General features: G+C 39.1%; 2 protein-coding genes across 2 annotated transcripts in view; one reads left to right on the top strand and one right to left on the bottom strand.

Moving 5' to 3' along the window:
- Positions 1-385, bottom strand: part of LOC119798443 (amyloid beta (A4) precursor protein-binding, family B, member 1 interacting protein) — a 34,832-nt gene extending 34,447 nt beyond the window's left edge. Inside the window, exon 1 of the mRNA XM_038307928.1 lies at positions 135-385. The gene's annotated coding sequence lies outside the window, so the exon portion shown is untranslated. The remainder of the gene's footprint in view (positions 1-134) is intronic.
- A 5,640-nt stretch (positions 386-6,025) lies between these two features.
- Positions 6,026-12,325, top strand: si:ch211-37e10.2. Its single transcript, XM_038307916.1, has 4 exons — positions 6,026-6,832; positions 8,442-9,001; positions 10,134-10,200; positions 10,304-12,325. The coding sequence occupies exons 1-4, from the start codon at positions 6,235-6,237 to the stop codon at positions 11,833-11,835; spliced, it is 2,757 nt and encodes a 918-aa protein (XP_038163844.1). The 5' UTR covers positions 6,026-6,234; the 3' UTR covers positions 11,836-12,325.
- Positions 12,326-26,517: the final 14,192 nt, after the last annotated feature.

The following is a 26,517-nucleotide window of genomic DNA, read 5'->3' as shown; positions in this document are numbered from 1 at the left end:
TCCCTTCCACAATATAAAGTAACTGAATTTAATAAATATTATAATATTCTGGGTTTTATCTACAAAGAAGAGCAGCTCTGTGTGTTTACCATTACCAGGAGGTGAAACCTTTACCCAGTAGAGATGTAACTCACCTTTTCAAATGTAATAATCCTCAATTCACCAGTTAGTTTCAATATAAAAGCCGCATGGACATTTGCTCCCCTCTGAATTATCGCTCTCTCAAGAAAAAAGCTTAACAAGCCAAAGATGACGGCCACATGCACGCAGATCTGGGTGTGCTGATGTGGATTGCATTTGGGCTCTCTGATTGTTTCTTCCTGCTTTATGCGGAAGTTCAGGTCCAGACCTGTTACTGCATTCCTACTGAGAGCAGAAAACTTTCACAATCCTCTTGTTTAGATCAGTGCTGGACTGATCCGCCCCGCCCCTCTTCACCAGTACTCGTTATCTGGAACTGTCATCACAAAACTTTCTGAAAAACTGAGTTTGCTTTGGGTAGCAGAAAAGATGGTGTCTGAAAAATGCTGAAGTAGTTGAAAGAAATTTTCTGAAGGAGAGCAAAGCTGAATCAGCCATCTTGGTTAATAATTGACCACAGTGAAGCTGATTTACAGCAGGTCTTCGGTCAGGAGTGGTAACTCTGAGCTGTCTTTGAGTCTGACTCTGAATAAATTCATGTACTCAATGTATCTCCTTAAATCAACGTATGATATATGTTATACCATATACTGATGTCTGTGATGCCTTTCAAAATAACAACAGAGTAATACATAACAACAAAGTAAAGGGAAAAAATAGCTGAAAACAGGGGTCCTCCACTTTTATAGAACCACAGCCTTTACATGATCACAGCTGCAGGTCTTTTAGGCTGTATCTCTACCAGCTTTGCACATTTGAAGTACAAATTTTAGCCGATTTTTCTTGACAGAATAGCACAAGTTCATTAAGTAAACTGCATATGTGAACACCAGTTTTTAGGTCTTCAAGTTATAGAGTCTTTATAAGATTTATTTAGATGGTGGCTACACCATTCAGAAGCTGAATGCATTTTTGACCAATGTGTTGAAACAATTTCTGGTAGCTCTGGCTGTTTGTTTAGAATAAGTTTCTACCCATATATCAAATCTTTTGCAGCTTCTTTGGGGTGTTCTTCCCGGATCAACCCCAAAGTAAACCACTACCACTCCATAATGCTATGTCCCACTGTGAGAATGGGGTTTTCAGAGTGATATGCAGTTTGCATTTAGTAATTTTGCATTTAATAATTTTGTCCTTACTTTGCTGGCAATATATTCATAACATATTTATAAACAGTTGTTCTGGAATTGCTTATCTTCAGGGGAACCTGAAAGATTCTAACTGTCACTCCATGAATACGCTCTGGCTGTTATCTCTTTCGTGCAGATGCCGGATTTCTTCTTCTGTCAACCTGAGAGGCGCTATCAAACAGTATTTCACTTCTGTTTTTGAAGTATATATACACACTTTTATGCAAAGGTATTGACTAAGAGACACATTTTCCCCACAGCTTCCTATGTTCTTCAAAAAAGAGTTTGTCCCTGAGTTATGTCACTATTATTAGCTTACTTGAATAGATTTTTTTTTCTCAGCTCTAATGAGAAAAACAGACCACCCTCTCTGTGGCAGAAATCTGTCATAATGGGGAGATGTTGAGCACCACACAGGGAAAATGAGTAACCTCAAATGCCTTCAAGAACCTTTCAAGATGTGTGATGAATTTAGGAAACACCATGGGTGCAGGCGCTTGTCCTAACCACGCTCATTTCCTCTTTGAGGTTGACAAACAGATGGACACCCAAGGCATGCATCCAAAGCACGAATCATGCTGATGCCTTGGAGAGCATTTGCCAAATAAATACTCTGATGAACGGCTGTGGAGTTCAACAGCAGGGAGTGAGGTGATTTGTTTGTTTTGTCTTTGCAACCTCATTTCTGACAAGGAGGGTGGTCCAGCAGTGTTGTTTCTGATAGATGTGATTTACATCTGCTTATCACATTACAGTTTTCTAGTTCTTTATTTAAAATATGTGTTTTCTAAGTCCTTTAAATCTAAATTTGCTTCGGCAATCAGCTGAATATGGTCTGAGGCTAATCACTCTGAAAACATTTAATGTGGCCTTTGATGTTAGACCAATCAGGATCAGATCAAACACCATTAGACCTGGTTGGTTCCCGTTCGGCAGTCCATCGGATGGATCCTGCCTTCCAGGCAGAGAATGGACTGTACTGTTAAGACAGGTAAGTGACTCACTCTGCTAAACATCTCCTGTCAGATGATCATGGTCCTTTACCTGTGTTTCTTCCTCCAGAGATTGTCAGTGATTGGGAAGTGCCTTTCCCCGTAGTTGCTGCAGGTCCACAGATCCACAACAGCCGGTTTCTGTTCCGTTTGTTTTAATAAATGTTTTGAACTTTCCTACTGGCTGTCTCACCTTGAATACTGGGTCCATCGGTCGCGTTTTTATGATATGGTCTGACACTGATTGGTCCCCTTTGACCTTTTTAAAGGATGTAAAGTGTACCTAGATGCAGTTTTAGACAACCACATTCATAAAAGCTTTAAATGCTACTGAAGTGTACAATCAATACAATGTACCTTTGTAACTTCTATATATGTTTCTCTGTTTTTATTTTATATAATTTTTTCTTTGGTTCTCTGGTTCGTAAAATAAAATATGAAGCCCATGTGCGATGACACAGATGTCATTGCATTGTCATTGCAGCTAGGCTGCACTTGCAGCCTAGCTCACTTTCCAATGCGTCACATAGAAACTTAGCTTGGATAATATGTTACTGACTCTGGTTGATGTGATTCTGCTTTATCTGATGCTATTTTTAGTTTTCACAATCAGTATCAGAGCAAAGAGGATAATGCTGATCAGACCAATAATTATAATCTGAATATGACTGGATGAGGCTGACTGGAGTAAAGCTCAGTGATCTAATATTTATTCTGACAACAATATCTGATCTGAAGGTGTCCTTTTGGGGTATCCTAGCTCCCTTTTATGATTCGGAAAATAAAAAGAATTTTAGGTTAACTTGTAAATTAAAGATCTATCTCATGTTCATCTTGTTTGCTTCCACTTTACAGTTACTATTATGAGAAAATTCTAATAAAATGCTTTAAATCTCAAGTGATATGACTTTTTTGGCAAGGTGGTGTCCTCATGATCAGTTAAGCTGTTCAGGACTGTTTAACTACTGAATGTCGCTTCACATTTTGCTCACTGTTGACTTTTCTTTGACCTTCTGACCATCCAGGCAACAGAAAGCTCCTGTAACATTGTGTTAAGCACATCTTGTATGTTGAGACAGCTGCTGGACACTTACACTGACCTTGTGAACAAAAGTCTGCTCTTGACATAGGTAGCTACAGGAGAGGTCAACCTTTTCCTGAAAAAGCAGTTCCTGAATGGGAAACACATGAACTTGTAGGTCATCTCCTACTCCGATGTTTGTGGGAGGCAATCGGAGGTTAATGTAAAGAGGTGCTCCATTATTTGTGGCTTTCTGCATGAAGATTAAAGGTCAAAATATGTTCTTACATCCTTGCAGAAAGAATTACACCTTCAATACAACACTATTTTATTTAATAATATTTCAAGACAAAGAGTCAGTTCAACCAAACCATGAAGACAGATTGTTTAAAAAGTTTTTTTTTTTTTTTTCATAAAACCCAGAGGATTACATTGACCCATTGACTTGAAACATTCCCTCCTCCTGGATAAGTGTTCAGAGACAGTATGTGCTTATGTGGTGTCGGTAGCTCTGTTTTTGTTACAAATGTACAATATCCTGGTAATTCAGATATTGCAAAGTTTCACAATGGGCTCCATGCACAACTCCACTAATTCCTGAACTCTAGGCACCTCTTTTGTTTCCTGTCTTTCATGACTAGGTGAACTGCTTAATCCAGGTGTGTCTGGCCATTACTGAGGTCAGGCACACCTGGATTAATCTTGAGTTCATTAAGTAGTAGAGTTTGCCAAGAGCCTATTGCAATATTTCCACTACATAAAAATATAATGAAAATTTCACATGTAAAGTTTATTCACACAATAACATGAAAGTGGCAGATGTAAACAAATGAGATATATCCATAGTTCAGCCAAGGCACCAGTGGGCGCCATCATCCTCCAACTACCAGACTACTTCTTCTTCTTTTCTAAGGCAGTAAGATCCAGTTGCAGATCACATAACTTGTGTGATGGAAAATAAAGTGTTTTCATTTCAGTTTTGCGAAATATAAGAATTTGATGTGACTACCTCTTCTCAGCATAATAACTTTCTATAAAAAATGTGAGTTTTTTTTTAATTAAATGTATTTTTTCATAATTGGAATTTGCACAATTTGATGGTGAATGGAAAAGCAGCTATTAACTATGCAGAAATCCCCGATGCTAAGCAGGCATTTAGTGGTAGTGGAAAGGAAAATCCCACTTTAACAGAAAGAAGAAACCCTTTAGAAGGACCAGACTCATTCGACATGTTTTAGTCAACCTTGTTTTTTGCACTTTTTAAAGTATTGCATTAGAACATAACGGAAACAGCAGAATTTAAATAACTTTACTAAATTCCACGAGAAAAAATTTAAGTTAACTTGAGGTGTTTTTATCCAAAAAAGCAAAAATGTTATAAAGAGGAGATGGAAACACACTTCTGGCATAAGAAATGCTAACCTCACACAACTGATCAGTTGTTTTTTGCCCCGCTGGTATCATGAAAGCAGCATTAAAATCAGATTTCACTCTCAAAGTCTGGAGTTGGCATGAACCCTTGCTAATACAAATTGACATAATAAAGTAAGAACAACCTGCCTGAGCAAACGGAACCTCTACCATCGGGGAGGGCCACCCATTTCATCACTTCACCATATCATTTCTGAAAGCTTAACAAAGTCAAAGACCTCTCGGGGCAAAAGAAAAGATTTTTAGGGACAAATACATTAGCTAAAAAAACGAGGTTGCTGCCATTAGCTGCTAAAATAGACACTTCATCTTAACTTTAAGCTGCATTCATTGCAATCTGCCTCACATCCCCCCCTCACATATCAGAGAAAGAAGATTTGTTTACACAGTGGGACCCTTTGAAAAATATTCTCTAACAGCTCCTTTTTACAGAACAGAGTGGGGCTGTTACTCAAACAGCAGAACCAATCAGAACCAGAATTACTTTATTAATCGCTTGGGGTAAACTATTTTCTTGCAGTGCAACCGTTTACACAAGAGAGAAAGATTGTAACTACAGAGCAATTAGGATAACTTAGAGATCAATCAAAGGAATTACCACTTTGTGCATGATTGTGTTAATGGATTAACATCATAGCAAAGTTAAAAGGTCAAAAATAATTGTGCATGAATATAAGCCCTTTAGCAATGTGGGCAGTTGGCTTTTCAAATTTGCTAAGGTTGGTTTGGATAGCTTTCTTTCCCTAATTTAGAATAAACTTTTGACTACTTTCTACTAATGCTATCTTTGTCCAACAATGATATTAAAGATCTATCAGATAACATGAAAAGAAAGAGTATACTTTTTCTAAAAGCATCTTACAAAACTGGACAGCTTTTCAAGCACCAAAATGGTGCTTCCATGAGATGTTCAAAGGATATGACCTCTATATTTAACCTCCTGGTAACTATTTCTATGACCTTTCTACTTTTTTCTTGGTCTTGGCCATTACAGAACAACTGAGTTTAAATGACACAAATCATTAAACACTCTTTTGATTATAAATTAACCTCTGAGAGTGGTTGGTTTAGGATTTAGATGAATACAAAAAAGCAACACTTTTTACATTTTAATTTGTAAAAGCTATTGTAAACCAGATATTTAAGAAGGTGCATTGCATTTTGAGGTTGCAATGTGGCACCTAAATGTTAACGTTTAAAAAGCTTTTTTTAATTACCATGAGGAGGAGGGGAAGATGAAGGGTTAAAATGTGGCCAAGGAAACCTGACGCTAATTAAGCCTCAGGAATGCCACACTCAGTGCTGCAGGCTCTGAAGTGCTGCAGGGTCTCACAGAGTGGGTCGGACATGGAAGCAGCCCACTAATGCCTGCTTCCGATCCCTTTTATTCTTCAGAGAACAAGTCTGACCAAACCCTGGAGCTGAAAGCAACACCATGGTCTTGTCTCAGCTGCGTGTGTTAAGGATTTAACCTGGAAAGCTGCAGATAATTTGTTATTCTTTTGGTGCTACATGCAACATGGTTTTACTGACATTAGTTCTGTCGCTGTTGCTCTCCATGCACAGCATTACGCTCGCATCAGCGGATATCTGCATTGGTGCGCACTGTTTTGGCGGACAAACAGGCGATCCAAGACCGTGCACGGGAGCGCACTGTCCAGGGAGCAGATCCTCCAGGCTTCCCCGGCAGTTCAACCCAGGAATGCAGGGGAGAGATGGAAACGCAGCGGTCAGCCACCACCATGCGTTCCCTACCCCTCAGAGAGCGCTTCTGGAGACCGAGCAGTCGGTCCAGCTGCTGCCGCGGCACGGTAACGCACAGATGGAAGTGGGATGCACGGATGGGGACTGCAGCGTGAGACAGATCCATCATCCCAGGAATGAAAGCAGAGACTGCAGAGGGATTGAGTGCAGATTACCGCTGAGGATACGACCCAAAGCTCGGGGGAGATCCTGTGTAGGAGAGGGGTGCCCGGCTGCAGCAGAAGAAACGTCCCCGGTCTACCTGTCGGACAGAGCCGCGCAGTTTCTGGGAGACTTTCCAGAGTTTGGACACACAGCTTCAGAGCTTGGAGGGGCACCTTTAGGAGTCCAACTGACATGTGACATAAAGCCAGGTCTGCTTCTGTAAAATGTATTTGGTCAACTCTTCAAAACCAAAACTAGATTATTGTGATAAATCTTCAAAACAGGGGCTAAAAAGGTAAAACCAGCAGGTGAGATAAATTGATAAAAAAAAAAACACCAAAAGAAATAAAAAAAAAAATTTCTGTAAAGAATAGTTAAATCAAAATCTGTTATTTATATATTTTTTCTTTCCTCTCAGTTTATGCAGATATGAAGATATTTTTTTGTGATTATAGTGAAAGCTTCGTTTTCACCTTTTCCTGCACCAAATGCTTTGAGGACAGCTTTTTTTTCTAGATAACATCATGATTGCAGTGGCATCCCCTGATAAATAGTTTACAGAGGGGCCAAGTTGGCCTTTAAAACTCTTGGGATGATACATCAAAATCAATATCCAACTGGATGCTGTGATGATTGATTATTACTTTTTTATAATGGGAACTAGATTGCTTTCTGTTTACGACTGACTGACTATACAACACTGACATTATACATTTTTAGCTTCATATTGTATAAAAAGCAGAATGAGCATAAAACATGTGTGTCACAGTTATATTTTAAAGGGAATAGCAAAGTAAAGTATTGCACCCTTACTGTGGGTAAACTGCTGCAGCCATGTTTTTTGGGATCCTTGGCTGTTGGACATTCTGTTGATGCTTAATGTTTATGGTCTGTTTTTCTCATATGGTGAATGGTTTGAATTAATTAGACATCTGTCTTGTCACTGGCCACCTAAAGTGTTTTATGCTAGATCTACATTTAGAGTTGCACTCACAAATGCACATAATCGATCACTGATGTGCAGATTGGTAGGTGGCTTGAGGGGAACTGACTTTACTAGGGGCACATCAACATATGGCAGAAGGATGCTGGAACTAAAGTTTAAATACGATACAGGAAACAGTATTTATAAGGCTGGGCAAATGTGGAAACAATTGTTTAAGATTGGACTTAAAGTTGTTTTTATCCATCCTGTCATCACATAATCGGCAATAAGCCAACAGTTTAATTCGGTCTGACTGTAAAGGTTATGGGCTGAAGATGTTCAATTAATGTTTTGGACTGTATGTTAGTCATTGTAAGCTATGCAGAAGGCAGACCTCTTAACTAAACTTGGAAGAAGTTTAGGATAAGGCAGATTAGTGGAAATCATGTGTTGTAAAGGCCTACCTTCAATTAATTTCTGGAAAATGCTGATCCCTAATCTAACTGTATTTTAATGATTAAGGTCAACCATTGATAACTTCCAAAGAATTAGACCATTTTTGATTTAAAAAAAAAAATCCTAAATCCAAGTTTTTTTGATTTTCAAAGCAAAAGTTCCCTTTCTTTAACATGTAAGAAAGAAAGATACACGCAGTGCAGCTGTAGCTGAGCTGGAAAAATACCTCAAAGTCAATTAGCTGGAAAATGTAGACTGCTTTGATGTTTGTTCACATAGGAAGCTTTCTGTGCTCTTAAATTAGCTTTGATAAGCACATGCAGGAGGCTGCTGTGTTTGCAAATGTAATTGATGTTTAATATTATGAGACAAAACAATCATTAATCTTGCCTAAATTTGACTGTCCATTTATTCACTCTGCATTACTTTCTCCTCAGGGGAGAATGAAGTACCTTCAGAAGACGCCCTTATTTTGCACCTCCAGCTGGCCAAGGGGCAGGAGAAACTGGTGGAAGCCCTTCGTGCCCAGCAGGTCATAATCCGTGACCTGCAGCAGAAGCTGGCTGATCAACAGGAGGCGCTTCTATCACAGCAGCGCGAAGTCCTGCAGCAGCAACGGCACATGTATGAGCAGATGGATGCAGTTAAACAACAGTTTGCCCAACTCCTGGAGACGGTCAAGCAGGTGTCCTTCCAGGGCCTGCAGGGAGAGCTGCAGAGCTACTTCGAGAGTCATTTGGCGGGACTGCAGAGTCAGGCCCGCAGCCATCTGCAGAAATCCTACGCTGTGCATAAAATGGACATTGACTCAAAGGTGCTGGATGTTGTGGGAGAGACTCATTTTCCGCAGCCTCTGCGCGGATGCTCTTCACCCTGTGGACCGGAGGAGTTCTGTGATTTTCAGAGGGATTCACCTCGGTGTGAGAAATGCACCATGTGTCCACCAGGCTTCTTCCTCATCTCACAGTGCTCCCCAACTGCAGACAGAATGTGCCAGGTAGGAGTCTTTTTGTGAGTGCTGCTGCACTGAGCATTAATGCCATTTACACTTTACTCACATTTTATAACAGCACAACCACAAACCACAAAGTACTTCATTGGAATTCTTGTTATACACCAACAGGTGGTAGGGCACATGGAAAACTCTTGGAAAAAAAAAGAAATAGGGATGTGAAACATGCCTTTAATCTACTATCCCTTTAGGAAATCCTGTGTAAAATGTATCTTTCAAAGTCAGTAAACAGGACATTAATGCATAATTTAGCCTCTGTATAACCTTGGCTGCTAGAGAACAATAGTGACAAGCAGCATCATGATGATCAGGGAACATAGCTAAAATAGTCAGGGGAAGTTGTGCATTTCAGATCAGTCGTGTTAAAACAATGTACACAGCGTTGAAACTCTGTTCTGTTTATCAAATAAAAAAACTGCAAGCGCTCAATTTGAAAATTTGCCAGTTATGGAAATATGGCAAAGCGGCCACAGCAAACATGTGAAAGAAAGTCAGATGAGACCGAACTGGTGAAACACTGAGACATCGCCTTACATTAAAGGGTCCTCACATAGTGCAACATGGAGGTGGCATCATCAAGCTCTGGATGCCTTTCTTCAACAGGGACTATGAAGCTGGTCAGGTATAGCATATTTTGCCAAGAGGATCGAGTAAAACACTTAGTCTCTGGATGTGCAAAGCATTGATTGGCTGTCAACTGTTACTGTGAATGTCTCAGGGGGGCTGACTAAAAAAAACAAAGCACATTTTTTGATATTGAGTTTTAAAAACCTTTTGAAAGCCATTTTCTTTTCCTTCCATTTCCCTGTTTGGCAATAATTTGTGTTTCTCTGTTGCATGAAATCCATTAAGAGGTTGAGGTTGTAACATGATAAAATAAGAAAAAGTGCAAGAGCTATAAACAGCATCGCAATGATGTGTACCTACAGAGTATTAACTGTATATCATACCTAATTCATTAAAACCAACCTACAGTAATCACTGAAGTGATAGATTTGGGTTTCATTGAATATCTGTCAAGAAAATACAAGATTAATTTGCAACACAAGAACAAACTGGAACAAAGAATTAATTTAATGTAAGTAATTAACCCCAATGCTAATTGTATGGATTACAGGACCGAGATGAATGTCTTGAACTGCCACACATTTGCGGAGAGAGGGTGAAGTGTCTCAATACTCCTGGTTGGTTCATAATGTCTTTGTTTCATTTTAGATTCCCCCAACCAGTGATAACATTAGCAGAGCTAATTTGAAACCTTCTTTTCTGTTGTCCTCTTTCTTGCAGGTGGATTCAAGTGTCTGGGGGTTTCGGAAAGAGAAGCAGTTAAAAACCTTTGCGGTCATGAATACTTCTACAACCAGGAGCTCCAGGAATGCCAGGCCTGCTCAGAATGCGATGGTGAGCCTTTGGTCGTCCCTTGCACCGCCGTCAGCGACACAGTCTGTGGACAGATTTCAGAGAACAGACTCTCCCAGGCCTGGGTGGCAAAGGTGGCTCTTCCCCCAGCTGGTACGTCTGGCGCTTACATCTATCCTGGTCTGCAGCTCAACATACGCGGGAAAGAGAGCAGTGATCTTCTGTCAAATGAGGCCGGAAAGGTGACGTTTCTCCAGCATGGACTAGTGTGGTTGGATCATAACTTTGCTATAAAGCATAGCTGCAGGAACTTCCTCCAGGTCGGAATGAGACTTAACAGGAGCCAGGAGGAGGATGGTCAGGACCTCAGCGGAGTCCGCATCGAACAACCGGATGGAAAGTACATCCAGGGCGTTAGCGTCAGCTCCGGCGTGGAGGTGGAACCCAACCACATCTTCACTCTGCTGCTGAGGAGTCCTAATCAACACTGCAATCAGAGCAAGGATCTTCACATCTTTGATGTCCCCACACCTTCTCTGAGTCTCCTCTGGCTGTCTCATGATACTGGTGCTGTTGCTATGACAGCCCAAATGTCCCTGCTGGCGCACTACCAGACCAGCTACCGCCCGACTTTCCGCATCACAACAGTGTCCGACCCCTACATGATCAGCCTCACCCATGACAGCCGTGGTGTGCGCTTCACGGAGAGCGGAGTCGTAAAGTTTGTCATCCAACAAGCGCTTTACTCCATGGGTCACACCTGCATTCAAGAGGGTTTCTCTCTGATCGCCTACACCACCTGGAACACCACTGGACTGAAGACTATACAGGCCTTCAAGACGGGAGTGAATTACAGGGACACCTCCATCACCCTCTCTGGTGCAGTGATGGTAGAAAGCAGAGAGATGCTCACTTTCGAGATCACGTCTCCGTCTCAGTGCAACATCCGGTATTTTGGGGACAGCACTGGGATCAGTATCTTGAGTCTAATCTGGATTCCCTCCGCTGTGTCATCAGCCTTGACTGCCACAGTTTCGCGGACCGGTCTGCCCTCTGGAGCTGTCAGGAATAAACCATTGCTGTTTCAACAGATCAGCCCAGACACACCGCAGGTTCACCTGGCTCGATCTGGGGATTCAAACCCCCAAAAGAACTTCATCTTTCATGAGAAGGGGACAGCAAACATCGCCCTCAATCTCAAAATGATCCATTCATGCAATATAGTCAAACTGACTCTGCAGAGGGCTGGAGGGAAGGGGCACCAGGCCGGTCCTGTGGCTCAGCAGGTGTCTGGATCAATGCCCGAAGGCAGCGAGTGGACTAGCATCGGACTGAGAGCCTCTTTTCAGGTCCAGAACGGCACATCTGTTTATGTTACTCTGGATTGCATCAGAGGACGTGTAAACCAGATAACGCACGAGGGCGGCACAAACATCTCGATTCTCTGGGTTGCACTTTGATCCAAGAGGTTGGGGCATCCATTTTAGGGAGCTTTGTGAAAACGCAACGACCGCTTTGGGCGGTACTTTTTACACTTGTACTTTTTCCAAAGTATAAGTCCTGACTTCATTTTTGTTTTGATTATCCTCACTTGTGCAGGCATTTGTTACATGTTTTGTTTTCAGACTGTGTGCATACAAAGGTACTTGAATAACTATCTCAGTAAGCACACACACACATATGTATGTATATATATATATATATATATATACACATTTTTATTCTCGAATTTATTTAATATATCTTATGCATGTATGGCTTTATAAATTCAGACCTTTAAAGCAATAGCACACTTACAGTTACTCAAGAACACCAGTTCTACTCTTCAACTAGTAAAATTATTCCAGCAGAACAAACTTAAATCAATTCACTCTGACCAAGAGTAATTAAATCTGTATTTCTGCACCTCCCATCTTTTTCTTCACACAAATAAATTCAGGTTTTCTGTTGGACTGTTGTTCACTTATATTACAGTGAAGGAACATTTGGTCCCCTTCTGATTTCTTCAGTTTTTCTTTCAAGTAAATACAAAGTGCGATTTACGGGTGATGATTTCTTTTATGGGCTGCTCAGTGGGACAGTGGGTAGCACTGCAGCCTTGCAGCAAGAAGGTTCTGGGTCGATTTCCGGCCCGCGGTCTTTCTGCATGGAGTTTGCATGTTCTCCTTGAGCATGCTTGGGTTCTCTCCGGGTACTCCAGGCTTCCTTCCACAATCTAAATCTGATTTTTTTGCTCACTTCTCGTAAGTTTTTTTTCTGTTGAGCCACACTACTTTGAGCAGAAACTGTCTGTTAAGGTCAGCATCTTGACTAAATTTTAAGCAGAATTTTCTCCTGATTGCTCAAAAACCTTCAGGTTTGTTGGTTATAGTCATTCCCAAAATTAGGGTCAGATATTTTCCTTTGGGTTTTCCTGCTTTAGCAGAACTCTAGGTTCCGTCAGTACAAGTCCCAAAGAAATATATTTTGTTAATTCACGACTTAAGAAGGCTTTGGTCAGTTTTATTTTTCCCTATTAAAGGAAATCATTTAAAATTGCATTTAGTATGAACTTTGACTATCTTAGATGTTAAATATGTTCTATAATTCGAAAGAAAACATGTAATGAGACAAATATGTTTTTTAGAGCAGATGTGTTTATTTTGATATGCGGTCATCAAGATGAAAAAGGGTAAAAAAAATTGAATAACATTACCTGATATGAATATAAAGAACAAAATAAACAGACTTAATGTCTCATCTGTCAAATGTGACATTGTTTAAAAGACCATATATATCTTGTAACAGCAGCTTATTAAGTATCCTGTGGTTTCGCTTGTATTATATTAGTGTTTATTAAACTCTAGTGACTGTTGCTACATTATCAAATATGGCAGCTAGTGAACTAGTATGTACAAATTATTAATTTTATTTGGTTTAATAATATAATCGAATCATAAAATATGTCACCTGAAGGGGAGGTTAACTCATACAGACAAAGTAGTTAAGACATTTTGTTATGAAGGAAACTCAGCTGACTTCATAGTCATTAACTCCTTCTGGATTAGGATGTAGCAATAGTGGATAATGGCTTGCATCATGTAGTGACAGTGGAGAGGAAACACCAATTTAACATGAAGTAAGCTACATTAGAGCCACATGACAGGCAGTGAAGGATGAGTGCTTTCTGTGTGGGAGAAAAAAGACATACTTGCACAACTTGCCATCAGCAACACACCCTCAAGTAGGGGCTAACTCGGATTGACCAAAGTACTTGCTTTGATTGGCACCTGTTGTTTTTTTATTTGTATTTTACAGATAAACTCTGTAAAACTCTGTTTTAGAATTTTGGAAAATGTAACTGAGGAGACCCTTGTACATTTTCTGCAGTTTATGTCAGAGGAAAAAACTTTTACTCCTATAAAAAAATGGGTTACAAACAGTGCTCAATGTGAGGGGGGGGGGGGGCATTATGGCATTCCCCTTCTTAAAAAAATCCCCCTTCTTAAATGACCATCCCTCTATACCATCCCCTGTGACATTTTATTACTGACTGTTTTAAATTTCAAATATACATTAACAGTAATGGCTATAATATTGCCCTTTCAACATTTGGCCGGCTGCGGGCTTCAAGTAGCTTGAGCAAAATAAATAAAATGAAAGAGGTGATCTACCATGATTATGAAGCTGATCCCAGTGGGATGCATTTGTCCATAACTATGTAGGGCCTGTTAAAGCCAAGCCAGTCCAGGGAGTGACTGCAGTTCTACTGAAAGGTACCTTGGTCAAAGTGAATGACGGCGTACCTCACATTTAACCACCATACCATGCATAGTGCTTTGGGTTAATAGACTATATTAATTAGGCTATGTATGCTTTCGAAAAATAAAATAATAATTCCACCATCCCCTCATTTTTCTTTTGGATATTTTCTTTTTGACAAAAATGGTGTTTTAAAAATCTTTTTAAACATAAAAGAAATAAATGATATTTCTAAACAGATTAAATAGTGTTAATGTCAAACATGCAGCCATATAAACTATATAAGGTAAATTTATAAAAAAATATTTTTTACATTAAAAAAAAAAGCTTCTTTGTAAAGAGCTGTTCAATCATAGAGTTCCTAATTGCTTCTGCCTGTATTCTGCTCAAACAATTAAGTATGATGAAGTGTTGCAGAGCCTTAGCAGCAGTTCACACTTCATCATTCTTATTTCCTTCATTTATTATCGTTCACCTCCAAACTATAAAGCTTCTTTTACTGAAAAACCACTACAGTTAATATTTCTTCTCATTATAATTAACATTAAAAGATTGAAACAACAGCACAGGAGTTCCTTCACAAATCTTGAAGATTTAATTTGACTGCTGATGACCAAAGGTAAAAATCTTCATAAAACTAAGATACAACCCAAATGCTTCAGATGATCAGTCAGAACTACATAACAGCCAACAATTGTCCTTAGAGTTGACTTTACCAGAACTTAGAGGCTACCTTTAGGAACTGGTGTGGTTCTTTTTTAAAACTATTTTAGAATTTATTAGATTATGCTGGAAAGTAAGCAGTACATTCTGGAATGATCATTAGCGCCTTTCAAAGAATGTTAAAAAAGGTATTATTTGCGGCTGGCTAGCTCAAGTTGTAAGTCACCCATGTTGCAAACAGGAGGCCTGGGTTTGTATCCTGGCTTGGAGGAATGAGCTACCAGTGTGAGACCTAAAGCAAGACCCTTCACGCAAATGCCTGCTTAAGCGTGAAGAAGAGGTTTAAATATGCAACATTGCAAAGCACCCATTTGATATTTAATGTTTGTTTAATGTTTAATGAAAAAAAAAAGACAAAAGCACTTTTTTGACCGATGCTCCAGTGGCGTAATGAGTCAGCGCGCGGTACTTATATGACAGAAGCCTGCAAAGTGATGCAGAAGTTGTGAGTTCAAGCCTCATCTGAAGCAGCAAGGTTTTGGGGGAATGGCAGCCTTGTGGTTAGGGAATAGAGCTTGGAATCCTGAGGTTCTGAGATCAGGCGCAACAGCTGACCCAATGCTATACAGGGGCAGAATAGGGCACCAAAAAAACTTGCACGAGCAAAACATATTTTGGGTCATTGTTATTTTCTGCATCATTAAATATCTACCTGAAATAAATTTAATTGAACTGGCCCACTTGTTAACTTAATTATATATCTAATCTACTACTGATGAAGGCACACTTTCTCTTTATTAAATATTTGTCAGCAAACATGAACTTCAAAACTGAAAACTTGAAATGTGCAACTGTAAAAGGAAAACAAAAACCCCACCTCTACATACGTGTCTGTGTTTATCAATTCTGTTTTGGCTCATCCTATGATGGTGTGATGGTGATGATCCTATGAGGTGTGTATATCATGGCCAGAAAGATGGGAGAGCTGCAAGTTCATTTTTTTTAACAGTAAACGGTAGTGTCCCGGCCCGGCTTCATATTTGCGAAGCTGTCGATCAATTGTAACTGGCTTATTTTGGAGAGTTCTCTTCTCTCAACTCCGCTGTGAGAGCAGAGCTGTGAAAGCGGAAAATTAATTAATTAAAAAAATCAATGCCCCAGGCATACCGAGGCACTGCAGATCCACAACGGGGCACGTGCCCCTGTAAAAAAGGGTCTGCTGACGCCGATGGCCCCACTCTGACAGACTGCCACTCTCGCTCTCTGAGGAACAGGCCCTCAACCCCACTGCTCCCCAGGCGCCGCACTGGCAGCTCACTGCCCCCCAATAGAATGGGTCTTTAATAATATCTGGATAAATGATACATTTAGAGAAAACTCAATTTTAAAAGTCACCTCATAAAAAAAAACTTGTCCGTAAAAAGATGCCTCCTACATTGGTAGGTTCTAGGGCAGTTCCTGCTCAGTTTTAGGGAATTAAGTTTAATGAAAGTTTTAGTAAAGTGCTATCTTACACTGATTTTTTAAATTTCCCCAAAAATACCAAAATAATACACAGTAAAGCTCTTGATATGGTTCAGAGAAGTACCTGATTACTTCAATACAGTAACCTGTAAGTTCCAGAAAATTGAGGTAAAGTACTCTCCAAGTACAGGAAAAGTATGCGATTAATAATATAGTGCTATCGATAAGTAGACATCAGGACCGCCCACGAGAGCAGCCCTGTTCTCAAAGAATAAAGATTTTAATTTGAAGGTTTATTCTCAAACATACTGAAGCAATTTGAAAGCAGCTACAATCAGCAGTAAAGGTGCCAAAATTGCTCACAAATCACCTGGAAAATAACTCAGTGTAATTTGCACAGACTTCTTGATAATCAGGTCTAATTATTCTCCCATACATTACCTGCAGAAAATCTGTTTTTGGACTTAAACATAAATAGTATCCAAGGCAATGATTGAAGGAGCGAACAAAGAAAATAAGGTTCTGGTTGCTAGACACGATAGACTGTTTCTGTCTGCTGCTTGAATTGAAACCAGGTGTTTTTTGGGGAGCGTTGCTCCAGATGTCTGATGCTATAGATCAAATGATGGCCTCGGCACATGTTATGGAGAGATCACAGAGAAAGAAGAGACAGGGGGAAAAAAGAACAGGAAAGTGACTAAAACGAGCGAGGGATGCGTGTGACTGAGTCTTAAACTTCCCTCTAAACTCTGTAACTGGCTGTGTACTCTATGTTAACTGCACATTGTTTATATTTAAAGGGCATATGGGGACGCAATCCTCAATGATTGGTCAAAGTTTTTATGCAGCCTTTTTGGTTTTAAATAATTACAAACCATTAATCAACTACAGTTTAACAGTGTGTAAAAATGACTCACAGAAAGTTAGCTTTGGGGTAAAAGGTAAAAGGGTGACTAAAGGGTTCTGTTAGGTCTGTGTGTGTAGAGGGGGGAACAGTCAGACTGAGGAGGGTAGCATGAAAAGGGATGCTCAGAGGTGATCCATCATTCCAACATGCAGTCACTAAAGACATGAAGTCTAAAGCTGAAAACACTCTTTTTTTTACATCAGGACATTACATTTGTTTTGGCCCACTTTATCAGAGGTACTGAAGCTGTCCAATTACATTAGCTGGAAACATTAGCTGGAAAGCTGGTCTCATAGGGCCGGATTTATCAAGATCCAATTTTGCGTGCAGTAATTTGCGCTCGCAAAGTGGAATTTTGCGCGAGGGGCTGAACCATGGTTTGCGGGTGATTTAACAAGAGCGATTGCGTAACTGGTGGCAGGCGCAAAACTGTTGGAGACGCCCTATTTAAATTATGGTTTTGCGCGTTTTGTGGTTTGCGGCAAAGTAGTTTGTGCAAACTAGTGCATTAAGAAATTTTAATCTTACAGTGACACCACCCCCTCCAAAAAAAGAAATATATATATATATATATATATATATATATATATATATATATATATATATATATATATATATATATATATATATATATATATAAACTTTGGCAACCTTTATTCCCTAAGGTGGTATGTGGCTGAATTTCTACTTCACCGCAGTAAGAAAAAAACACACACAAAAAAAAAAAAAACAGGTGTTTTGTATCGGCCTGTAGAACAATGCACACACCAAATGGCTCACAAGAAGTGACTGTGGATAAGATGACTGCATTGGCATGTTGCTCCACAGGCGCAGGGTGTCGGGGTTCTCCGATAGGGCGTCAGGGCGACATGGCATTTAGAACGTCGGACAGCACTTCTGAAAAACGAGATTGGGAGATCCCAGATGCAAAAAAGTGCAATGTTGCGAGGAGTTTTGTGATATCTGCATGCGTGGGTCCTCCTTGTGGCTGGCTCCAAATCCATTCGGAGTTCCCCCAACAGCTCCAAAATGGCAATGCCGGATAAACGATATGTTTTGATGATCGTTTCCTCGTTCATTCCAAAAATATTCACACGGAGTGAAAAAATGCGTTCTCTGCGTCTCATTGCTTCATTTCGATGTCTCCTTCTTGCGACAATAACCGCTGCCATGTGTCGCAATTACGCATACAGACCATTTGCACCTTCTTTTGAAACGTGTTAAATATAGAGTCAGATACCGTTAGCAAAATTGCTTTCAGGTTTGATAAATCACTTTGCAAGTGCTAAATTAATATATTTACATGTTCTCCTCCCACAAGACGCACTTTTGCGTGTAAACGCCCTATATTGAATATTCATTGCAGAAAAAGTACTAAATGGATAAGAGGCGCTATTTAGCACGTTTTAAAGACCAAATCCTTTTAGCACGCTGTTGATAGATCAGTTTGTACATTTTTTAGCGTGCGCAGTGAAATAGCTCACGTTTTAATACACGCAAACCTTTGATAAATCCGGCCCATAGTGTCCAATTCTTTAAAAAGGAAAAGGTCAGCTGTAAATAGTGCAGTAAAATTTGACGCCTTGCTTTATTTACATCATTTAATCTTTTACACATTTGGTCACATAACTGACAAAAAGTGTCAAGTATTTTATTCAGATTGTATATGAAATCAAAATATCAAATAGGATAGAAACCTATTTGATGTTTAGAAACCAAATTGTCTTGCTGATATTTAATTGGATTTTAGTCTGGACTTTGACTGGGCCATTCTGACACTTGAATATGTTGAATTCAAGCTTTTTTGATTGCAGCTCTGGCTGTGCGGTTAAGGTTATTATTCTGCTGAAAAATGAACTTTTACCTTTTTAGTCTGTAACGTGTTTTCTTTCAGGGCCTTTATTTAATTGCCACCAAGTGTTCATTAACTCTCACAAACTCCTTGATAACACTCCAATCATGATGCAACAACTAATAGAGTCTAGTTCTCTTTATTCGTGTGCCAGCTTGATGCAAATCAAATTAATAATCCTTTTCATTGCCCTAATGCAATGATCAGCTCTAAAACTGATTACATTTTAAGTACATAAAGCACACAATAGATTCCCTGAACAAAAGCCAAGATGGAAAAAGCCACTTTTGTTCTTTCTGCTGGGGTATTTTAATTAATTATTAAACTTAAGGTGTTGCACTTTTAGTTGCAGTTGTATTGAGATGAGGTCACAGTTTTGATCTGCCAAGTTCTGGGATCTGTAGAGCCTAAAATGGCCTTTGGTTCTGCCTCTTGTACAGAAGGATGACCCATTGCCTTGTTTTTGCTCTAAAGTGTTATAATTGATGCTAAATATAATAAACTGTAATGAATTAATATAGAACTTTTATTCTAAATAAATATAGTGGTGTGATGGCTAGTAAACTGACATCTAAGTTGAGCTAATGACTTTTGCAACAATGTCCTTTAGGCCAATGAGGCCAATGTAGAAACAATGATATTTTGCCATAAAGCACATTTATAAAAGTGGCGACTGTATTTTTTTTTTAGCCAAAACACCCAGGTATCTTGCAGTTATTTAACTGATCATTAACCTTTCTCTTTCTAAAGTAACTTGTGAGAATTATCCCAAACTAATCTGCTAATCTAAAACAATGGCTTCGAAAACCTATTAAGATGCTGCGAGGTTTAAGTCAAAGACCATACCTCAGCACAGTCGTATTCCCATGAGGATTTGCACAGAGAAACGGCTTCAAAAAACAGAATTCAAATGTTTTAAAGAAAAGTGGACCAATATTCCTCCAAAACAATGTCAGTGACTGAGAAGTCTGTCTAAATGGATTTCTACAAACTATTGCACCTCAGTGCCTTGGGTGTTTCTAAGGATAGATATAGATAATTTTAGGACCTGAAAACTTTACAAGAAATATGTTGACTGTAAACTAAGACATTCACATTTTCTATAAAATAAAAAAGTAACCTTAAGTATGGGGCTAAACAATGGGACAAAGCACAAAGAGAAATCTTGCAAATAAAAGGGAAAAGACTGAAAAAACACTATGAACCAATAACTGTATAGCCCAAAGAAATCTGGATAAAAAATGCATTGAAACTCCAGGAATTACCTCCCAGATTACTTGTGGCAAAGCAAAGAAGAATCCTTCATCACCACATGTGCATCTGTTATGAGTTTGTTAGCTTTCTCTGGGTTTTTGTATTTATAGTTTGAGAGCCTCAAATAGTGAATGGCATGCAAAGAAAGCAGGAATGTTATTGTTTTAGCACCTCAGAGTGAAACATAAATACCCACAGTCAGTAAGTGTCTCAGAAAATGAGTTTCTGGATCATTTGTTAATTTTGGCTAAAGAAAACCCCAATGTAGTGTCACTTTAACAAACTTATTAGTCTCAGTGATTTGTGGTAAAGGCAAACAGCCCTTCTGAAATCCAAACCCTGGCCCCAGAGCGCTCAATCCAGAGCTGACTTAAAAAGGACAAAGCGGGAGGCAGACTTGCTTTAATCAGAAGCGGATGTTACTGTAGGAGCCAAGGTCTCTAGTCTGCAGGGGAAATGTTTAGACTATGTGGGAGAGTTTTGTTGCTAAAAATGTCCACAGAGTGTTTTAGAGCAGCTCAAAGCATTGAAAAGGTGAGAGGGAAAATACTGAGAAGGTTTTACAGTGAAGGGTGTAGTTTTTTATTATTAGACACATCCATATAATTAATTACAGTGAATACAGAAGTTTTTATTTTATTGAAAACATTTGATTGAATCATTCTTTTCTGTTAACTCTCTATGTTGCCCCCTCTGGTCAAGATGGATGACCACCCTTAAAATAAATACAATTTACTCAAAATACAGGGTTTAACTTTGCTGCAGAAAAAACAACAATCCCATATTAGAAATTACTGTCAGATTTACTTTGACAATGATGACAATGAAATCTGTTGTGAAGTCCAAGTCCATGAAGTCCATGAATCTTGATTGCTATGCAAATTGAACTGATATACCAAAGATCTGCTGATTCAAAAAAATCTTATTGGCAAAATCCTCATAAAAGGTGTCAAAAAAGATTTTTTGGTCTTACAAAACATCTTGCTGAACAGGAAGTATGAGGCAGGAAGACTGATTGTGGTTGTCTGCTCTATAAACAGGTGTGCTAGTAAGTAGTGTCTGGATTTTTTATATCAGCTTCCAGTTAATCATAACTATCTGCTCCATCCATCCATCCATCCATCCATCCATCCATCCATCCATCCATCCATCCATCCATCCATCCATCCATCCATCCATCCATTCATCCATCCATCCATCCATCCATCCATCCATCCATCCATCCATCCATCCATCCATCCAGGGTGAGAGGCGGAGTACACCCTGGACAGGTCACTAGTCTATCACAGGGCAACACAGAGAGATACAAATACACACAACCATGCACACACACTCACACCTAAGCACAATTTAGAGAAGCCATTTAACCTAAAAGTCGGGTTTTTTGACTGTGGTAGGAAGCCAGAATACCCAGAGAGAACCTACGCATGCACAGGGAGAACATGAAAACTCCATGCAGAAAGATACCCGGGCCGGCCGGGAATCAAACCCAGAACCTTCTTGCAGCAAGGCAACTGTACTACCCACCTCCATGAAACCCATTTGTTTATTTAAAAAAAAAAAGTCCTTCATGTACGTTTAGCTCATAGAGTTCAACCAAGATGGTTGCTTGGCCCAGTATTTTCTATGGTATTATTATAAACAGATATGGTTTTGTGGCCATGTCCCTTACAATAAAGAAATCAACCTAGCATCATTTTGTATGTCTAAGGCCCACCCCTCAAGATAATTCACTCAAACCCTAGCTTTTTTGTTCTTCCAGATCACACGGAAGACAACCTTTATCATAAAATAAAAACATTTGGCTCTTGGTAGAGAATCTGCGCTAAAGTAAGAAGACAAAAGTATCATTTAAATATTACTGTGAGACACGTTGGTATGGTATTTTGGGACTAAAAAAATCTATGTTTTTTGTGGTAAATTATTAGTGTATTTAGTAGTGTTGTTCTTTCTAAATCACCACCATATATGTGCTTTCAGTTCCTTTCATTAGGCTACCAGAAATAGTTTTAGGTTGATAAATGAAAAGTTACTATAGATCTATTATGAAACCAGGCCTGTGTAAATAATATGTTTAAATCATTATGTCCCTACGTTTGCCTATAAGAACTTTGAAAAAATAACCTCTTATCAGTCTTTTTTTTGCCATTTAACAAAACTATTGCATTCAGTTGTTCCTTGGCTGTTTTGTTCTCAGTCATGATATTACATCCTCCTCTTCCTTTGCATATCTCCTCCCATGTCGCAGCCATCTGCGCCGGTGTTTCTCCACTCATTATAGAGGTTAGTGATGAATGATAGAACAAGCTGGCAACATTTAGATTTATATTCTCCATCTGATAAAAGGAAAAAAGCTAATTACCAGGTTCCTTCAAAGTTTCTTTTTTTTATCTTAAGACTTTTGAAACTTTCTTGATTCGTCAAAGCCTGTCCCAGCATTAAAAATATTTTAAAAAATAGTCCTTTCTACAGTTTCTGCTTCAGTTCCTGATAAATTTCCTGATCATCAGGAATGCAGTACTCGATTTTCGTCCTCCCTACTTGACATGAATAATGTCTGTTTCAAGGGCAATCTGAAACCCACTAACCAAGTAGACCATTCCTCCTCCATATGGAAATAAATACCCATGTGTATGTGATATACATTATATTTACGTATGAGGGCTGTCTTCCTGTATGAAGGGACCATTTAAACCCTGAGGTGTATTTTTAACTTTTGCTGGGATACTCTCTCTATCATGTCAGCTCCTCAGTGGTCGGTGAGGTTAATTGCTTTCTCTGGCAGGAGGCTTCAGATGCTTTCTGAATGCATTCATACAAATGACTTTGAAAAGACACCATTGACTTCAGATGACTGAGCTGTGCATCTATAGAAGGGTTTCTGCCCATGCAGAATTCATTATTTCCTATACCTTTGCTGAAGTTTTTTGTGCTGCAACCATTAATGTTTATTTTTTATTTAATTTAACAGGTCACATTTAGATCCCTTTAATGTAACATCACTAAATAAAACCCAGAGAAACAATTTGGCTGCAGAAGGGGATGTCTGAAGAAGAGGTTAAGATTCAACCTTGTTTCAGTCATTATTAACTCAGCAGAGACGACAGACTATAGCTCTTCACTGGAAAAATGATCTAGAAATAAGTAAAAATTTCTTAAATTAAGTTTATTGACACTCAATTTGAGTAGGTAAATGAGATAGCATTCTAATGGACTGAGTATTTTTACTCCTAAAATTAGATAATAGGATAATGTGCACTTGAAATAAGACAATTTCAATTTTTTTTATTTTAAATTTAAATCATCTTGTCAATGCTCTTTCTCATAGTAGTTTTGCCCCATCTGTTCCTGTTTGGCTGTGACTCCATCCTGGAGAGAAATATAAGCTGTGCTGCTGCCATCAACACCTTTGTTTATAGATGTTGGAGATCGGCCTGTTTTTCAGTGTAGTCCTGTTTCTCTGACTGTGACTGGTTGGATGTGCTCTCTTCATCCTCTGACATGGGAGCTGGCTCGGAGCTCATCTGACTGGCTGTGTGTTTCCTGGGAGGGGCCGCCTTTTACAGTTGCTTTTTGTATTGCTGCTTCTTTTTGTATCTCTGCTTCTGTCTCCTTGAACCCCAGTCAGCCTCTGCAGATGGCCGCTCACACTGAGCCTGGTTCTGCTGGAAGTTTCTTCCTGTTAAAAGAGAGTTTTTCCTCTCCACTGTCGCTACAAGCATGTCTAGCGCGAGGGATTGCCTTCAAGTCAATGAGTCGATGCAATCAACTGGTTTTCCTTAGATAGAAAACTTTGAATCAATTTCACTGGATGATCTGGTGGACTGTAAAATACCTTGAGATGACATGTGTTGTGAATTAGCGCTATAGAAATAAACTGAATTGAATTGTTTCACTGGCAAAATGTCTCACTTTCCTCCTCAATTCAAAAATGCACTTATTTTAAGAAAAAAATGACTTTAGATTTAAATTTCTGCAGTGTAATAGTTGTTCTCCAACTACCAAGTCTTTTTTAAGCCTCTAACAGGTTTTCTTCGAGATATACTCGAAGAAAACCTGGTTTAATGTTTATTTTTATTCTACAGATAATAATAAAAGTGTTATTTAGTGTAAAGTGTTTTCTGTTATAAATGGCTTTCTTCGCCCTGCGATGGACTGGCGACCTGTCCAGGGTGCACCCTGCCTCTCGCCTGTAGACAGCTGGAGATAGGCACCAGCATCCCTCGCGACCCTGCTTGGAATAAAGCGTGTTAGATAATGAATGGATGGAAATGGATTTCTTCTTGTCATTCTACTTTAAAAACAGTTTGTTTTTTGTGGGATTTATGCATGACTAACAGTTTTATCTACACTTTCTCTCAATCCTCCAAATGAATCTCTTGGCTGCATCTTAGGTGACTTTTTGCAGCTGTAGCACTGTCTCTCCGTCATCAGATGGTGGGCTGAACAAAGGTCTGTGAAATGTTCAGAGCTTGAAATGTTGTTTTTATGACCTAACCAATCTTCAACTTCATCCCTGACCTGTTTGCTTTGTTCCTTGTTCTTTATGATGCTGTTGATTCTAATGTTCTGTAGTAAACCTCTGAATCCTTTACAGAACAGCTGGATTTCTTTATAAGACCTGAATAATTTCAGGTCAGTTGCAGAAATGTGATCTCTTTCCTTTCCAAAGGCATACGCTCAAACCATCTTCAACTTTATGACGTGTTTGCTACAATTTATCTGTCTGTGTTTTGAAACCAGCAGCTCTGCTTTTCTTTTTGTTTACACCATGAGGATGCAGTGCCATCTAGAGAGAGGTTGGATCAGGGCTACTCAAAAATAAAATCGTTTTTAATCGCTGTTCATCTCCTTTTAGTTTCCACTGAGAAAACATCAGGATGTTTGAAGGTAACAGCTGAGGATTATATTACAAACACCCATCAGGTAAAGAGGAGAGAAGGTAAATCCAACATCTCTAAGTTTGCGCCTCACTCCTATGGCAACCCTGGTTAGAAAGTGATAGAAGATAAATTCAATTTTAAGATTACATGTATTTTTTTTTTCAGTTTAATGTTTGTCTATTAATATTCTTCAAAGAAACTCCACAACACAGATGGATTTATACTCAGATTAAATCTCTAACATGATGGCTATATTGACTGAATAGGAGATATCAGAAAGCATTAGGGTTGCCTTAGGTTTTAATTCAGTTCATTTGTAGAAAAGTTTACATAAATAAAGCCTTAAAGTCTCATTTTTTTTTTTTTTTTACGGTGAATCCTTTCCCTGCTCCTTATAATGATGCACCACTCTAAAATCCCAAGCTTGTGGTCGTAAAATGAGAGAAAATGAAAAAGTTTGAGGCTAATGAGAGGCAGGAGCAGTGCATGACCTTTTAACTTATAAAGAAAAAAATGGCACACATTTAAAACTGATGTCTTGGTAATATTTATTTCTTCTTTACTTAGAGTAACATGTAGTTTAGGACAAATGCATGTTTAAAAGCCAGTACAACAGTTTGCAGAGTACAGGATTAGAAACTGCACCATATTTATTGGGTTTATCTCCTCTTTGAGAACTATATCAGTGCTTTATTTGTCCTCATAAAAGAAAAAAAAGGAAAAAATCTTTAACCTAAACAAGAAACCAGGGTTTGTTTTTCATGTTTAAGTGATTTTTAAGCCTAATGCAGGGTTAATGTTCCGTTTCAGACACAAAAAGAGAGCAACATCAGGTAGCCGAGACACATTAAGAGGGAAGCGCGAAGATACTGCTACCAGAGGGCGAAGCAGGAGAAAGACAGAAGAGATCATACAAGTGCAGAGCAGAGTAAAGCTTTCAGAAAGACATGCTGAAGGACTACATTTATATATACTTGTATAAGACACTGAAAGCAGCGACAGTCTTCAAGCAGAAAGAGGGAAGAGAGAGAAAGTCAGATCAAGCACTGATAGGGATACGATGCAAAGCGAGGTTGGCATGCTTGCAGCACAGAGAGACTTTACAGGAAGCCCAAGACACAAAGATTACATGTAAAGGCTAGAGCGACAGTGCACTAATCTACAAGCTAAGCTATATATATTGTTATATGTAAGACACTTAAGCTAATTACAGGAGCAATACATACAGTATACATATATGCACATGAATATATAGGAGACTGCACATGAAACAAGCTGGAAAGGCAAGGAATAGCATGCACATGCAAGGGAAGCAAGTGTAGCAGCAGCAAGAGCAGCAAGAAGAACAGAGCAGAGGTGGGACTGTGTCACAAGTCAT

The sequence above is a fragment of the Cyprinodon tularosa genome, unplaced genomic scaffold (assembly GCF_016077235.1).
Source record: "Cyprinodon tularosa strain WSP-4 unplaced genomic scaffold, ASM1607723v1 ctg623, whole genome shotgun sequence".
Classification (NCBI taxonomy): domain Eukaryota; kingdom Metazoa; phylum Chordata; class Actinopteri; order Cyprinodontiformes; family Cyprinodontidae; genus Cyprinodon; species Cyprinodon tularosa.
This window is presented reverse-complemented; position numbering and strand designations above follow the sequence as displayed.

Excerpts from the sequence above, each read along its gene's own strand:
- si:ch211-37e10.2 (XM_038307916.1), top strand. The coding sequence starts at position 6,235 with ATGGTTTTACTGACATTAGTTCTGTCGCTGTTGCTCTCCATGCACAGC. Across the intron at positions 9,002-10,133 it reads CTGCAGACAGAATGTGCCAG|GACCGAGATGAATGTCTTGA; the intron begins GTAGGAGTCTTT and ends TATGGATTACAG. Across the intron at positions 10,201-10,303 it reads GAAGTGTCTCAATACTCCTG|GTGGATTCAAGTGTCTGGGG; the intron begins GTTGGTTCATAA and ends TCTTTCTTGCAG.